Raw genomic sequence first — 17,788 nt, forward strand, 5'->3', positions numbered from 1 at the left:
CATTTAACCCTGTGAGCCTTGGTTTTCTCAATTACAGAATGAGTGGTGGGGGCTGCCCATTATTGGAAATGATAGCTTCTACAGATTGAGCAGTAACTGCATGCTGAGCACATAAGTGCTTTAACAAGCATTAGTTCATTTCATTCTCATAATTATCATACACATTAACTACCAATATGCCTATTAAGGTAGTTGGTCTTAAAATCACATCTGGAGTATGAAGTGGTAGAGCAGAACTTGGATGCCAGGGGTGAACAGTTCCAGTATATATCTTCTTAAGCCATTTATTTAGTGTTCCATTATTGGCACGCTAAGCTTGTGGGAGTCATTTATTATCCAGCTCCTCAGGGTTATCGCCAAGGTCTGATTTTTCACACACAAAAAGAATTTGCAACCTCTGGCACAAATGAGTTAATTACGAGCTTGTTCCCCTGAAAATCCATGGAATTTCATACTTTTTATTCCCCTTGTAAGACATGGCAAAGGAGGTCCTATTCTCTGATTCTAAGTGATCTCCCCTCTCTGGAGTTTATACAGTGATTTTCCATAGGCACCTATAGAAAGCTCGCCTTATTCATTTGCCATTTCATTCAACAGATATGTTTGAAATTGTATGGAAATATATCAGTTATACAAAGACATAATGGGGGAAGCAAAAGTAGACACTATCCCTTTTTGATGGAATGGTTTCATTAAAAAATGACTTCTTACATTTGAGGAAAACAGGAAAATGCTTGAGGACTGATTTTGCTTGTTCTCTAGCTGCCCTGGGGCACATCTGCACTTCTTAACTCATCTGTGAATCCTATAAAGGTAGATCTCACATCCTCACTTTTCAGATTTCTCCTGTCCCTATGCAACAGACGGATAAGTACTTTAATGGATAGGTATTTTTAACATGTCATTTGAAAGATAAAATCAGTGACATTCACTGGCTTTCACATCAAAAACAATTCTAACACTAGCCAGTTTTAACACATTTTCTGTCCAGCCTTCACATGTAATTCTTCCTTCTAATATTTTATTAACAGATTTACAAAGGTCCCGACCCTTATTTCCGGTATTCCAGCCTTCAGCTGAACTGTGAATATCGCTTCCGTGTATGTGCCATTCGCCAGTGCCAAGACTCTCTGGGACACCAGGACCTCGTAGGTCCCTACAGCACCACAGTGCTCTTCATCTCTCAGAGGACTGAACCACCAGCCAGCACCAACAGAGACACTGCGGAAAGCACAAGGACCCAACAGGCACTGAGTGACGAGCAGTGTGCTGCTGTCATCCTTGTGCTGTTTGCTTTCTTTTCCATTTTGATTGCCTTTATCATTCAGTACTTTGTAATCAAGTGAAAATATAACTTTATTTTTTAACTCTATTACATTTTATTTTGTCATGTACTAAAATTATTTCTGTATTGCTTTTATAAAAAACAGTGGCATTTAGCACTGGCATTGAGACTATAGCACATCATTTTTGCCATTTTCAGTGCTTATATTGTTAGGTAGAGGCTGGCACTTTATTAGAATGCAAGCCACAAAAATATCAATTTTTGTTTTTTTGTTAGGGTGGGTCTTTTTCCTTTTCTTTTTTTCTTTCTCTCTCTCTCTCTCTCTTTTTTTTAATATGCCTTCTGTAGAAAAACTTTCTAAGAGGCAACAATTTAGGAATGGATATTTTGACCAATCGGCATGAGTGTAACAGTGATAACCTGATACTGTTTGTTTTAAAGATTATTACCAAGTGAAAAATTCAGAATGAATAGAATTTACACTAACATGCTATATAAAATGTTAAAATCTGATGCTGTGAAAGCAATCTAGTGCTATATTTCTACCTCCTCATTTGTCTTAATTATTTGGTAAGTGGGATTATGATGAGTAGCTGGAGGGGCTTAGAAACAAAAACTGGATGAAAGAGTATGCATGAAGAAAAGCTTTGATAAATGTGGAGTTCTTCATTATAAATATGTATTCAGAATTCACAGATAAGTACTTAAAGAAAGCACAGACAGTTTACTTGGCCTACAAATATTTTGATGTTTACTCAGAAAGTTCCTCTTCAGGTCTTGAGAACATGGAAAAGAACCGAGGGCTTTTAAATACTTTTTTAAAAGTAATCATAAAAGCAAACTGAATTTCAAACCTATCTGGCTCTGTTTTGTGAACCTTTGAACTATATGTACGTGTATAAGGGTATACATGTACATATATGGCATATATATATACACACACACACACATACCAAGTGTAGAGATACATATTACACACATACACTCACTTCATCTGGTATAGGCTAATTTTGAAGAACTCCCATAAGTTTTTGCTGCTTCTCCCGTAACTGCTGCCACCACCATCAGAATTCATAATCAAACCTAACCTTTTTGTTTGGGGCACCAAATCTGAAGACAAAATTCATTTGCACCAGTAAACTTCAAGCTGCTTTCTTTCTTGAAAACTAACATTTAATGTATAATGTCTGTTTGGATACTGTTCCAAATTGTTGGTTGCATGTGGTTAATGTTGCATTAGAGCACTTTGCAATTGCCTAATTCATTAATGTTTTGTGAGCTTGCATTTGTGAGCTTTTGGATGATCAGACTGAATTTTGTCAAGTGTCACACTGTACATCTTGCCTAGATGTCCATGACTGCCAGTAATAACAGTTTATAATGAAACTATCTACAATTCTTTGTTTTAGCACATCTGGTATCTGTAAAACGCCTGTAACTAGCTTTTTTAATTTATTATTTGAATTTTAGGATAGCGAATCACTAATTTTTAGTTGCTGAAGTTGGCATTTTAGTGATTATTAAGCACTTCTGTCAGTCTTTGAAAAAAGAACATATGTTTTGTGCTTTGAAGATCTCTGAAGAATTTCTTTTATAATAGAATGGGCATGTATTGTAACTGTTTTATGTCAAATGATCTGTGCTGTAGAAAAACATTAACCCTTGTTCAAAAAAGAAATGGATAAACTTGGCCTTTCTAAGTGGTAAGAATGACCTGTCACTATAATATACTGTATGTTTACATTTTATTTAAATTTAATCTCATGTGTAGGGTGATAACCTTCCCTCAAAACAACAGTGATTGCGATTGTTTTCTAGAAACTTCTTTAAATTGCCACATTTGGCAGTATAAATGAGTCTGAGTGTAATAGCCCAGAGATTTATATATAGTTGAATGTCTAAAATGGTAAAATGTGCCACTGTGTCAAGTTACAGTGGCTTATGTTTTTCATAGTAATTCAAATGAACCTCCTATTTTTGATAGTAAATGTCATTTAATAGTATAATTGCCATTTGAGCCTCACTGCAAAATTAGTGCAGAGGAAAAAACAATTTTTAATGTAATCTTGATTTTACCTCATATACTGTACATTCCAAAAACTCTAAACTTTTTAAAGATTATAGATACACTACGAAACATATCACCTTAAAATTGTATAAGGCTGAACTTCATACAAATGAAAAAAAATCTCATAAAAATACATAAACTGTGTAGCAAAAGCATCTTTAAAATCCATGGAAAATAAAAGTTGTATCATTCTTTTTTGAGATATGTTTATTGTATTCATATACATTCATTATTTACTGCCTGTTTAAGAAAATGAAATGTTACAGTCCCCCCTCTTTCAGTGAGCTTAAAGCATTTTTCCCAACAGTATACAAATCTTCAACATGAGAGGATGCATATTTATTACATAAAGTCCAGTAAAGAATTAAATTAGAAGTTTTATCCTAGTGACTTGATTTTTGTGCAGCTCATGAAAATTTCCATCCCAAGACTTCCTCCTCGGGACAGGGACTCAGTGCCTTTTTTTTTTTTAATAGATAAGCTAACAAATTTGATGTTTGATATTTTACCGCAATAAAAAAAGATCATTGAAAAATTCACTGAAGAAGCCAATATGGAAGAAGAACTCAATGTTTTAAAAAGCCAACTTTTTTTTAAATCAAGAGATAAATACATAGCTCCAAACTCAAGGTCTAGGTTGAGGACAATCATTATGAGTCCATTAAAGGATAACCAGTTTTAAGAATACTGTCAGGCAGGCCACCATGTAGCTCTCTTTTACTCCATGCTTAGCTCTTGCAGCCTTCCCAGTAGTGATGAAGGATCACATTTTTGTTCAGCTTTGCCCATTGCTGTCATTCATAACAGATAAATGAAAAGTCCCAGAAGCCTATTATATTTGGGAAGGTTTTCTTCTGTTCCAGGCTTCGATGGTTAATATGCTTGACAAATTTCAGTCTTTCTATCTCTGTAGACCAATGCCAAAGAATTGCTTTCTGAATTCACCATTAGCAGCTCTTCATCTTCATCTTTGGCAATGTAAGAAGTAAAACCACCATATTCTGGCTCCCAGCCTTCACAGCCACAGTGGAGAATTAAGTCTAGGGCAAAATCAGCCTTGGTATGGTCACAAATTAAAGTGAAGTGACTAGTCTTCCAGCACCTTAGTTCCCTTTGGCATGTGGGAACAGTTGATTCTTTGTTTCATTTTCCTGTGGCTCTGAGTCTGTCTGGTCATCACTGTTGACTGTTGTTGCTGATGGCTATCTGATTATTCTCTGGCTCAGGAGGGCTATGGCCAGTCCCTTCCTTAGTTCTATCAGCAGCAGAGCTTGCTACTTCCTCTTTTTTTGTCATCTGTCTCATCTTCCAAAGGGGCCAATAAGTGAAGCTTCAGGCCTGTGAAGTTGGAGAGCAGCAAGAACAGTGCCTCAGAGCAAAATAATTTCATGCACTCCTTCAATATACTGGGAAGCTTACTTCCTCAGCTTTCTCATAAAACCTTTTGTTGGCTGGGCGTGGTGGCTCACGCCCGTAATCCCAGCATTTTGGGAGGCCAAGGTGGAGGATCACCTGACATCAGGAGTTCAAGACCAGCCTGGCCAATATGGTGAAACCCCGTCTCTACTAAAATACAAAAATTAGCCCGGCATGATGGTGGTGCCTGTAATCCCAGCTACTCGGGAGGCTGAGACAGGAGAATCACGTGAACCTGGGAGACAGTAGTTGCAGTGAGCCAAGATCATAAAAAAAAAATAAAACCCTTTTGTTAGGGGGGCCTCGGCTGCTCCATTCCACATCTCTGTTCTCCAAGGCCTCACAGACTTTTGCAAATTTATCAGGCTTAAGAAATTCCTTCAGGAGAATTTCAGAACTTTCTTCAAACTCTTCTTGAGTTTGAACTTGGTAATCCATATCCAGATAAGGTTGATCCAATCATACAAGATTTCATGATCTTATGGGATATGAGGGCTCCAAGGTATGAGGAGTTCAAAGTAGTTGGGAGGCCTAGTCAATGAAGGACCATGAAACTGGCCGCTTATAGACAAACACAACTTTTTTTCAGACAGGACTTCTTCAGAAACCTGGTGAAAGGACACTGCAGATACTTCAAAGAAAACCAGTTTGTTCTACGAAGGGATAAGAGACTTGACAGTGCTTCGGCTGAAAGTGTTCATCAATGTTGTACTGGTCCAGGGTACCCCCCAGGCTCCTGTTCCAGGAATGAACCAGGTACAGGATAAAGGCAATCCAGCACCCTTCCAGCTCATCATCATGGCACAGCAGGGCATCAATGAATTCATATTTGGCACAGGACACATCAATGATTGATTCCAGGTAAATTTTAGAAATAACAGCCAGGACTGGAAATCTTCAAACAGAATTTTCCTTAAAGCAGAGATGTGAGGCCCTCTTCTGCTGCAACTTACATAACTCATCATACTTCTCATGAAGTCCCAAGTTCATCATAAGTTTCTTCTGAAGCCCTTCCAAGAAGTAGGCTTTAGATGAAGTTTGGGATCATGCAGTGAAGAAAGGGGTCCATCTCCATGACAATGACTGAACGGTGTCCTGCAGCTCCAGGCCTCAGCCATCTGCTTTTTCAAGGTTTCCTCCATGACAGCATCCGAAAACTCTACCATCACCTCCTTTCCCTTTTTCCCCACCCGGGGCCAGGCAACGCTGGCCATTTCCCGTTCATCTCCTCACAAGGTACAGAGCCACATTAACTCATAGATTTCTTAATTGCCACAGCTGCGAGTACTATAATAGAGTTTAAAATGTTGGGCTAGAGAAGGAGAGTCTGGAAACAGGAACATCACAGAAGCAGATAAGTATGAGTCCAGCCTTGAGTAGGGTATAATACTGATCGACAGTATTATTATATGTCACCTCTTTTTTCTGTAGACTGGAAATAGGAGTTTTAAGCATCATGTTTGAGCATTCCACGGGTTGGTTTCCAACACAAATCCCTTGCTTCTCCCCATTACAAGATTATTTCTGCAGGAAGATCCCATCCCATAGTGGCTCAAGGAGGCAAACAAGCTTTAAAAGAAAATAGTTCTCCCAAACTTAAAACAAGCAGTGATTCTGTAACCTAACTCCCATCATCAAAAAAGATGATGCCTCATGTTTTTAGAGAGTTTTTAAGTGTTCTATTTACATATATATTTTGTAAGTATGTGCTCTTGAGAATATGTATCCCTTTTGTTATCATTTTCTCTCTGATGCTCCTAAAAGGGAGAAAAAACTTGGAGAAAAAAAAAGAAAACAAAAGAACCAAGATTTCAATAAGGTGGTCATCAAATTCTGTGTCCAGAGTGGTGCCTTAAAATGTTTAGATGCTCTAATGGCTATTTTTTGTCTCCTAAACAAGGTGATTGTGCTGTTTCTATTTGCTATGGGAAATTTGGCAAGAGAAAAGGGTTTCAAAACTGAACAGATTTTGAAGCCACGTGGCCCATTCAAATCATTATGGCTAGGATCTGTTGACCACTTAATGTGTCCTAAGCAATATGTTCAGTTCTTTACCTTGGGCATCTCATACAGTTCTCTTAATTGCTCTAGTAAGCATTATCTGCAGCACACAGAAGTCGAGCTCTTTGCCACAGGTCTCGTGGCTAATAAATGATGAAGCCGGGGTTTGATCCAGGTCATTGGTCTGGTGCTCCCACACTTGACCACTGTTCTCTGCTGTCTGCCCTAAAATTTGTAAACTCCAGGAAATAAAAATTTATATTAATTGACTTTAATAGTACATTTATGATAGCATTTATTGAGTACCACCTGTTTGCCAGACATTGTGCTAAGCACTTCCTCATATGCAAAACAAACCACAGCCCTCTAAGGATTGAACAGAAAGAAATCAGATGAGAAGAATCTGGTACAAGGATAACAGACTAAATAAGAAATCCTAATTTCTTTCCTCTTGAATTTCATCCCCTGATACTTTTACCACCATTTTGAGTCCACACTCAGTCCCTAAGGATAACCTGTCTTAAATATTCATCCAAGGATGAAAATGCTCTTTTTTGCCACTTACCACAACTGAGACATGCTGACATGTTCAAAAATGAATATCACTACCATGTGGACCAACCTCGAAAACATGCTACAATCAAGGAAGCCAGACACAGAAGGTCACATATTGTACAATTCCATTTATATGAAATATCCAGAATGAGTAAATTCATAGCGACAAATTAGTGGAGGCCAGGGCTGGAGGGAGGAGGAAATGAGGAGGAACTGCTCAGTGGGTACTGAGGTGATGGAAATGCTTAGGAGCTAGACAGAGATAGTGGTTGCACAATACCGAGGGCACTAAATGCCAATAGGTTCCTCACTTCAGAATGGTTAATTTTATGTGAATTTCACCTGAATTCTTTAAAGAGGGAATATAAAACCTACAAACGGATACACAGGTAACATAAGACTAGAGAATCCTGGGCATCAAGTCCATAAAACTGACATAGTCAATAAGTTCCTTTTGCTAAGGACACAGGCCAACTTCTCTATTCCTTCTCAGATACTACCACTCCTTTCAGCCTGTGGCATGTGCCTGGTTTACAGCTGAATATTTTATGGATGTCCTTGAGAGCGATTAACCAATTTGGCCTGCCTAGACCCAAGTTATCAGCTCTATCTCATTCTTAATCCTTCTAGGGTGACACAGGGAACTTAGAGAAGAAATTACCTTTTGAGTTTCACAGTTTACTAATGGCAGCCACTGTGTAGTAAGAATGTGTGTATGTAGTAGTATAAGGCCTATGTCCTCTTCCCACCCACCCTCCCAAGGGCTTGCTCCCTCTCCACCATTCCCCTTGTAATCGTTGCCACACTGAGCCTGTCTGTCTCTCAAGAGAAACTGGAACCAACAGAAAACTGCTAAAGCAACAGCCACAGAGTAATAGGAATCTGCACTCCACAAAAGTCTTGCCTAAATTTGCGTGTCCCTGCTGTGTAAAGAGAAAACTTAGGAAAGCCTGAGCCCCTGGTCAATATGGTGGTCAGGTCCTGGACGGAAATAGCTGGTCTTGATCTCTGCCAGCGGCTCCCCTTCCAGGGCCAGTTTGCCATTTCTTCATTTTACTAAAGAAGATACCATTTCCTGGCATCTGGGGTCTAGAGGAGCCTAGTGGATCATGTGAATGAGGAAGGGGCTGAGTGTGAAGCCACAGATACCTTGTATGTGGCAACAGCTGTGGGGTGCCTGCAGAGTGGCACCAGCTTACAGGCTGCAGGTGGCAGCCTTTGGGGAACATGAGCCCAGAGCTGCCACAGCTTCCAGTTTTGCAAGGCAATGCTTCCTTCTCAAACTCCCACACCTCCCTGGATGTTACCATTCCTTTCAGCCTGCAGCATGTGCCTGGTTTACAGCAATATTTTATGGCTATCCTTGAGAGCTATTAAAGAATTTGGTCTGCCTGGGCCCAAGTTGTCAATCTGGAACTTTACATGAAATTTCCCAATTGTAAAAGGTTGGTTCAAAACATTATGAAATGGCTGGGCTCAGTGGCTCACACCTGTACTCCCAGTACTTTGGGAGGCCTAGGAAGGCAGATCACTTGAGCCCAGGAGTTCATGAGCAGCCTGGGCAATCTAAGGAGACCCTGTCTCTACAAACTTCATGCCCTGCTCTTATGTGGGGAAAAGAGTGTAAAGCCTGTGAAGTATTTACAAGTTTCCACAAGTAAACTATTATACAAGTTATGGATCTATTAATACTCCTCACAACTTTCCAGATTCTTTCCAGATTCCACGTGCCCATAAAATCTGGTTTCTGGAATACAAACTGGAAGGCACTTTCCTAGCAGAATCCAGATCACAACCTAGCAGTCTCTGCAGCTGGTGGTGCTGTGGTTTACATAGCAAGAGGCCACCCAGCACAGTGGTTGTGCCTGTGGACTCTGGAAGTGGACAGTACCGCCCTTACTGACTACCCCAGTGACCTGGGGTCACTTCTCTGTGCTTTGCTCTTCTCATCTCTAACATAGGGATACTAAAAGGACCTGCTGCCTTGGACTGCTGTGAAGGATTAAATGCATTCAGATATGTAAGTACTTGGAACAGTGCTTTGCACACAGCAAGCATTAGCTTTATGTTGGCCTCCAGCCAGGGACTAAGAGCCTATTGGTAACACCAAACTCTTGCCTCTGGGGACACAGGCCATAGATGGGCCAAACTTAGACCTACTCTTGCCCCATGTGAGTTACACAGGCAGAATAGAGAAGAGATGCCCATGCTCCTGGTCTCCTGAGAACGTTCTCTTCCTCTCCTTAGATGAACTATGAAGTCAGGAAGCTGGCAAATGTCTACAGAAACACAAAGTAGAAAACAGATTTGGTCCCATTCCTTCCTAAAACATTGAATGCCAATTCATCATAAGGGCTCAGATACATTCTAAGGGCCTAGTTACGTTTGAACCTCAGCTTAGCAATGTTATCAAAAAAGCCCACTGGGTCTCCACCTCTCCATATCAGTATTCTCTCTTAAGCTGGAGTATCAGTGAATACACTGAACACCCACTACAATCAGAGCACTGTTCTTAACTGCTAGGAATTGTAAAGAAAACAATGGTACCTGGTTCTGCAGAAGCTTATTCATTCTCCGAGTTAACAAATATTTATTAAATTCTCACTTTGTGCCAGACACTAAGGAAAGAGCAATGAACACAGTAGATTAAAGCTCTGCCTTCTGGTGCACATAATGTGGGGAGGCAAAGATAGATAATAAACAAATAGCTAAGTAAATTAAATAATATGTCAGTTGATAGTAATCAATATGGAGAAAATACAATACAGAGAGGGAGTGCCTGAATGGAGGTAATTCACAACAGCCAGGACACTGACTGCAGACACGGTGAGCCTGCCTCAGTGCCACCACAGTGGGTGGGTCAAGGAGTAAGGGAACCTTTAGCAGAGGCTGGGGTAGCCCATCAGGCCATGAGCAAATGGGAAAAATGAAAGAGACTCAGGGATCTGCAGCCCATGAGAGCCATGGGGAAGATGTCAAGTGCTCCTAGGAGCATCATCCGAGTCAAAGAAAGCAGCCACCTCTTCACCAGCCACAGGCCTCTGCCTCCAAGGCTAGCAGAGCCACGGGTGACCAGGCAGGAAGGGGACATGGTAATGGAGTCTAGTGAATGTCGGCCCCAGGCACCCCAGGAGCCTGCATGAAGCTTCATAAGGACCGCTCCCTCTAGCTTTAAGCTACTGACCCCTCTCCCCATACACCTGGGCCACTCTGGGGAAAGGCATGATGGCTGAGAGAACTGAACACTGCTCAGAAGGGCCAGTTAACTGATTCGCCTGGACCATGCCTTACCCGGGGCTAGAGCATCCATTTCTCTTGTTGAGAGCACAGGGGAAAATCAGATCAACTATAAATGAAGACATTACATTTTCTCTGCCTAGTGGGAGGAGACAGGGAGGAAGAAAAAGTGGAAACAGTGGGTACAGCAACTATTTTGAAGAGTTTTTCATGAAAATGATCCAGAAGAGAAAAACCGACGGAGAGAGAAAAAGAGAGAATTGATACAGTGATGCCTGGAGGAGGAGAAAGGAGGCTGAGGAACAGAGCCAACTTCAGCTGCAAGTACCACCAACTGTCCCTGGGGAGCATGAGCAGAGGTGTGGGGTGTGGCAGTTACCTTGAAACTGCTGCTTTTTTTCAGAGAAACAGGGTGCAAGGTCACCAGCTGAAAAGCAGGGGGTGGAGGTGGAATCTAAGAAGAGAGGAGAGGGTTTAAAGCAGTAGCCTGGGGGTCGGGGAGTGAATGAGGTCAGATGAGAGTCGGGAGGGCCGGAGGAACCAAGCACCCCGCTAGCGGTGGTGCTTTCAAGTGAAACAGCGCGATTTGAGAACGCGCAAGGAGTAGGCAGGGAATTCGGCTTCACCAGGGCTGTGGTGCTCTTGGCGGATGGACGAGGCTGACGATGGAGAAAAGAGCAAGGGAAGCGAGGGCGTCTGTGTGGGAGTGATGGCGCTGCTCGCAGGCAAGGGACCTCCACGGATGGAGGTGGCAGTGGGTTGAAGGATTTACCGGAACTGAGGTGCCAGGGGAAAGGAGCTAAAAAGAGAGCGGGCTAAAAAGAGACCTAAAAAGAGGTCAGAAAGGGGCCTGACCGAAGTGGAGGTGGAGGAAGGCTGGCAGGCCCTGGCGACCGTGAGGCGTAAGGTCCGTCCATAGGCGCGGCTGAGATCGGGTGGAGTGCAAGGTGATAGGTAGAAAGGAGGTCAACAAACTGAGAGGCCAAGGCATTGCAAGACTCGCTATGGATGTGAACCATCGCAGATGCAGTGCTTGAAAGACAGCGCAGGCACCTAGTCCTCAGGGACTGCGGTTGACCCTGGGGGAAGGCACTGGAGAGGGCGGGGTCCGATGAAGTCACACTCAAAGCTAAATTTTGGGACCGCTGGAAACAGCAGCGATGAGGGAGGTGACAGGTGTCCCTCCTCCAAGTCCACAGCCTGCAAGCGAGAGAGAACTGCAGGAGACGCTTGTCCCTAGGCAAAGCCAGGTGCCAGGTCCAGAAACGAGGTTCGAGAGAAAAGGTTAAGGATTTAAGCCACTGAGGGGCTGGAGCTGTGCAGTGAGTGGGACGTCAGGCTTGCAAGATCCAGGATTAGGCCGATCAGAGCCCACATCCCAGTCCCGCCTCTTACTGCCGGTTTGATCTCAAGTGAGATCGCTTTGTTCAGGGGCGAAAGGAGCGCCCCAGGCCATGAGGATTAAATGGAGAGCACAGGGCCAGATCCATCTAGATTCTCAGTAAGTGTTAGCTATTGTTATTAAGACCACACTGAACAGACGCTTGCATTTGTTTTAGCCCTTTCCCTAAATTTGGTTCTGGTGTTGACAAATAGTCTAGTTTTTTACGTTTATAAAATATGTTGTACATAAGAACAACATATCACATGTGAAAGTACTTCTACTGTCCACGTAAATGTTTGTCTTGTACTTTATAATGAGTAAACGCTCACGGATCCTTGAAATTATTTGGTCACGGCGGGCACAATGACTCACGCCTGTAATCCCAGCACTTTGGGAGGCCGAGGCAGGTGGATCACCTGAGGTCACGAGTTGGAGACCAGCCTGGCCAACATGGGGAAACCCCGACCGTGGGCGCTTCTGTGCTCCTAGCTACTCAGAAGGCTGAGATGGGAGGATTGTTTGAACCTGGGAGGCCGAGGCTGCAGTAAGCTGTGATCGGGTTACTTACACTACAGCCTGGATGACAATGAGACCCTGTCTCAAGAAGAAAAAAAAAAGAAAAAAAATTATTTGGTCAATTATGTGGTCAGCAACTTTCGCCACTCGCGAATTTACAGAAGAGGACAACTGGGCTGGGCAAGCACAGGACTAGCCCAAGATTACACAGTTACTCGGTTGTAGAGCCAGGGTTAGATAGGAGAGGCTCTAGATTCTGGTCTAGACTCCCCTCCTACTATTTAGCATTATGGCTTTCTGGGGATTACCGTAAGCCCTCCTCCACCATCATGCGGCAGCACCCAGCCCACATCCCTTCGAAGGTCTTCCGTGTACCCGACGAACAAAAGCGCCCGCAGAGTGCGGGGTCCAGTAACCAACGTTCTCTAGGGTGCAGACATCGCTCACCGGACGGGTCAGGGCTTGTGTGCTACGGGCGCCGGGTATTCCAGTTGGTGAAGGAGGAAATGCCCTGGAACTGCACGGACCCGGGAGAGGGCGCGGGAGCAGGACTGGGGCGGGCCGTGGCCGTGGGCGGAGACTGTACGCAGCCAGCTTGGGAGCTCCTCGGAGCCCACCAGCAGAGCTGATTCCCGCGCCCCGCAGCGCAGCGCTCCGCAGTCTGACCCGACGCGCCTGCAGCGCGCGGGCTGGGAAAGGAGGCGATCACCGAGCGGGACCAGCGCCAGTCTCCCAGCCTGACCCGGGGCGCGGCCGCGCGGGGAACCTATGGGCAGCCCCTGGAATGGCAGCGACAGCACCGAGGGTATGCGGGAGCCGCCGTGGGCAGCGCTGCCGCCTTGCGACGAGCGTCGCTGCTCGCCCTATCCCCTGGGGGCGCTCGTGCCGGTGACCGCCGTGTGCCTGGGCCTGTTCGCCGTCGGGGTGAGCGGCAACGTGGTGACTGTGCTGCTGATCGGGCGCTACCGGGACATGCGGACCACCACCAACTTGTACCTGGGCAGCATGGCCGTGTCCGACCTACTCATCCTGCTTGGGCTGCCCTTCGACCTGTACCGCCTCTGGCGCTCGCGGCCCTGGGTGTTCGGGCCGCTGCTCTGCCGCCTGTCGCTCTACGTGGGCGAGGGCTGCACCTACGCCACGCTGCTGCACATGACGGCACTCAGCGTAGAGCGCTACTTGGCCATCTGCCGCCCGCTCCGCGCCCGCGTCCTGATCACCCGGCGCCGCGTTCGCGCGCTCATCGCCGCGCTCTGGGCCGTGGCGCTGCTCTCCGCAGGGCCCTTCTTCTTCCTGGTGGGCGTCGAGCAGGACCCCGGCATCTCCGTGGTCCCGGGCCTCAATGGCACCGCGCGGCTCACCCCCTTGCCTCCCGCCTCGTCGCTGCCCCCCTGGCCCTCGCGGGTGCCAGCGCTGTCCCCGCCGTCGGGGCCCAAGGCCGCAGAGGCCGCAGCGCTATTCAGCCGCGAGTGCCGGCCGAACCCAGCGCAGCTGGGCGCGCTACGTGTGATGCTGTGGGTCACCACCGCCTACTTCTTCCTGCCCTTTCTGTGCCTGAGCATCCTCTATGGGCTCATCGGGCGGGAGCTGTGGAGCAGCCAGGGGCCGCTGCGAGGCCCAGCCGCCTCAGGGAGGGAGAGAGGCCACCGGCAGACCATCCGCGTCCTGCGTAAGTGGTGCCACCTCGGTTCCAAAGACGCCTGCCCGCGGTCGGCACGGCCGCGGACCGCGCAAACGCTGGGTCCCCTTCCCCTGCTCGCCCAGCTCTGGGCGCCGCTTCCAACTCCCTTTCCTATTTCAACTCCACCCGCCCGCACTTTCTGTCTCCCCAGGAAACTACCTCCTGTCCCCCAGGAGCTCTGGGGGACTCCAGGGCGCTTCAAGGGTGGGATTCCCAGATAGGATTCAGTAGCTAGCAATGCTTTTCCAGAGCCTCTGAGACCAGGAGGCGGAGTTGGAAATGCTTAATCCAACCACCTGTTATATGCCACAGATGAGGAGTCCTCACAGTGCCCTTGAGAAGACGAGGGAGATTTCATTAAGCTAAAATTTTTATTGAATGTTAAGTGATGCTGAAGGCTAAGTAAACCGTGCTCATATCAAAAAGTAAAGATTGTGCAGACCTGCTGTAGAATTCTTTTCAATAGAAAACTTGTCTCCGAAGTGGGTTTGTGGAAGGAAGCCTGCCAAGGCGGCTTGTTTAGAGAAATTGCTCCTTCTGGTTTATGTCCAGCCTTGATAACACATATACGAGCCTACTATGCCGTTTTAAAGCAAATATCCTTGCAGCCTACAACCTGGTCGTTTGTTCTGGGGTGAGGAGCTGGCTAGGCATAAGTTTTCTCTAATTTATTTGGCTGTTACTTATTATTGCAGACGGTTCCTTGGGGCGGCGGGGGGTGGGGCGCCCTTATTTGCTGCCCAATGCTTTTGTTAATCCCGGTGCTGTGTCTTATGTTGCAGTGGTGGTGGTTCTGGCATTTATAGTTTGCTGGTTGCCTTTCCACGTTGGCAGAATCATTTACATAAACACGAAAGATTCGCGGATGATGTACTTCTCTCAGTACTTTAACATCGTCGCTCTGCAACTTTTCTATCTGAGCGCATCTATCAACCCAATCCTCTACAACCTCATTTCAAAGAAGTACAGAGCGGCGGCCTGTAAACTGCTGCTTGCAAGGCAGTCCAGGCCGAGAGGCTTCCACAGAAGCAGGGACACTGCCGGCGAAGTTGCAGGGGACACTGGAGGAGACACGGCGGGCTACACGGAGACAAGCGCTAACCTGAAGATGATGGGGTAACCAGCACGGCCAAGCCAGTCTCCTCCCGTAGTTCTAAGACTTCGGGGGAAACAGGCGTGTAGAGAAGTAAAGACTGAAAGTGAGGAACAGATGCTGATAGGAAGAATGGAAAGGGGTTGCAGTTGTGCCCGTTGGTTAAGAGATAGATTGCAGGATTTATTTAACCAGGGTATGAAATGTAACTGTGCCAACCTTTCTGGTTTCCTTCCCACGTACCTCCTAAGGGATGTCCATTTTACCATCATGAAATCCCACATCTCAAAGTGTTCTCTGTGTGCTGGTTCAGTGAAGTCCTTATTCTCCTCTTTAGAAAGATGATTGTTCATTTTACAGTTAAGTGATACAGAGAGATGCTGCCCCAAAACTGCCACCTCTGATCAGGAGCATATTTTGCTTTTATATTTTGGGTGTCAATGTAACAGTGCATCTACAAGGAACCAGGATAATGACAGTTTGATCCAAGAAATTATTTAATACCTGTATATGGCTGCAAAAACTTTTAGAAGTAAAAGGAATTCTGGGTAGACTCCAGCGTTCAGGGGTCCCACCTCTCTCCAGATCAGAGCAAATCATAAAGTTTAGGCACAAGAATACCCTCTTTCAGAAGTACTCAGCAACTGTGTTGCAACCCACTTCTCCTTGAGACTGACTGCCCATGGATTTTCCCAGTGCCACTGGCCATGGGGTAGCAAACTTTGGGCATCAACATTTGGGAGCAGAGCTCAGCAGGATGTGGCTTTCTCCAGTGACTACAAATGACATTTGTAAAGAGCTATTTAATATGCTTTATCTCAGTTGGGCACAGTGGCTCATGTCTGTAATGCCAGCACTTTGGGAGGCCAAGGCGGGTGGATCATGATGTCAGTAGATCAAGACCATCCTGGCCAACAAGGTGAAACCTCGTCTTTACTAAAAATACAAAAAAAATTGCTGGGCGTGGTGGTGCATGCCTGTAGTCTCAGCTACTCCGGAGGCTGAGGCAGGAGAACTGATTGAACCCAGGAGGTGGAGATTGCAGTGAGCCGAGTTCACAGCACTGCACTACAACCTGAATGACAGTGCGAGACTCCGTCTCAAACAATATATATATGCTTTATCTTACCTCAGCTTCGTGAGGTGAGTGTTGTCGTCAACATTCCTGTTTTACTAGTGATGGAAGTTGGTCTGGGATTGCCCAAACAGGAACAGGTGAGCCAAAGTCTGAATCCACTGTTTAAGATGCTCACCTATTCCGACGCCGAGATGCTGTCCTTACTGAAAAACGCCAGTCAATGGATTTACTCAAGAGTGAAAGAGAACTTGCTTGACATTCTGATCAACAACTCTGTAACTTTGTTTTGTTTTTTACAGTTTAAAACACAAATATTTTTAGAGGGCTGCTGCTGTCACTCAGCTCCAGAGGGCTTCTCTCACGCCCCTTCTGTATGAATGGCACCCCCCAAATGTGGGCAGGGTACAACTTTCACAGTTGTACTTGGGACCTTTTTGGGGGCTTTCAGATTAATAAATTCGAAACTAAATTACAATAGAATCTTGATTTTTATGAGAAATTTGTCCTGAGACCTTCATGAATCTTCAAATCTATAAACACCAGGAAAGTGACAAATACTGTAACTTCAGAGTTATAATGACAAACAGACATAAAGTCACATTGAGACTTGGAGGCTAGAGAGGCAACTCCATTGATTCACTGACTTCATGTCTCTTCTTCACAGCCCACAGTTTTGGTGGCCTCAGTGAGTGTCTAAATTACTTCACACCACAGGCCACCATAGTCTCTTTTGCATAGTTAAAACTACAGAAGACGAATACATAAATAGCAAGGGTATGCCCAACATGCAGTCAAAGTTCTGTTGCTTTCTCATTTTCTTAGCCAAAGCCCTAGCTCAGTCGTCAGCCCCATCCACAATTTGTGGAGGCATGAAGTCTCTCATTTGCTTTTTCTCCCAGCTAGTGTAAGAAGCAGATTGTAGTCACTTAAAGTAGCATTCCCTAAACTGTGTTCTGCAGAGTTGCAGGGATTATTGGAAAAAATGGTTCTGGGGTTAAATATGGCAGGAAAATAACATCGTATTCCCCCTGCCACACTCTCAACATTTAACACACATAACATAGCACATCAGTGGCTCTGAGAAGTTGTCTCGACCAACATTTCCTTGACTTATTTTATCACAGAGCCAACTCCCCATCTTCCCTCCTTAGAAGAACACTTAGCAAGATCTCATGGAGTGAGGAATACTTTGGGGAACTCTGATGGAGGGTTTCTGACAGTGGAGGTGCCAGCTTTGGGCCTCTGTACCTCTCTGCTCGGTAGCACTGAGTACAGCAGCTGCCGCAGTCCTTCTGCTCATGGGAGCTCCTCTCTGGAGCAGTCAAGAGTGGCCACCTCTCTAGGGAAGATCACAGCAAAGAACCTTATTGAGATGTATATAATTTTTTTTTTTTTTTTTTAGAGTAAGGATCTCATCCTGTTGCCCCAGCTGGAGTGCAGTGGCACAATCATAGCTCACTGTAAACTTAAATTC

General features: G+C 45.2%; 2 protein-coding genes and 1 pseudogene across 6 annotated transcripts in view; 2 read left to right on the plus strand and 1 right to left on the minus strand.

The window, feature by feature from the left end:
• FNDC3A (fibronectin type III domain containing 3A) overlaps window positions 1-3,553 on the plus strand; it is a 193,494-nt gene extending 189,941 nt beyond the window's left edge. For all 5 annotated transcript variants that reach the window (XM_012465127.3, XM_012465128.2, XM_012465129.2 and 2 more), the window contains one exon: window positions 1,032-3,553. In XM_012465127.3, coding sequence (XP_012320550.2) covers window positions 1,032-1,346 — 315 coding nt within the window. In that variant the 3' untranslated portion in view covers window positions 1,347-3,553. The remainder of the gene's footprint in view (window positions 1-1,031) is intronic.
• Window positions 3,554-4,135: 582 nt separating this feature from the next.
• Window positions 4,136-5,994, minus strand: LOC105725915 (prolyl 3-hydroxylase OGFOD1-like; annotated as a pseudogene).
• A 7,236-nt stretch (window positions 5,995-13,230) lies between these two features.
• Window positions 13,231-15,942, plus strand: MLNR (motilin receptor). The gene is made up of 2 exons (XM_012465126.2): window positions 13,231-14,131; window positions 14,926-15,942. Exons 1-2 carry the CDS (start codon window positions 13,231-13,233, stop codon window positions 15,261-15,263), a joined length of 1,239 nt encoding a protein of 412 aa, XP_012320549.1. The 3' UTR covers window positions 15,264-15,942.
• The last annotated feature ends 1,846 nt before the right edge of the window (window positions 15,943-17,788 follow it).

Source organism: Aotus nancymaae, unplaced genomic scaffold (assembly GCF_030222135.1).
Source record: "Aotus nancymaae isolate 86718 unplaced genomic scaffold, 86718_ANA_hifiasm-v0.15.2.pri h1tg000009l, whole genome shotgun sequence".
Lineage (NCBI taxonomy): Eukaryota > Metazoa > Chordata > Mammalia > Primates > Aotidae > Aotus > Aotus nancymaae.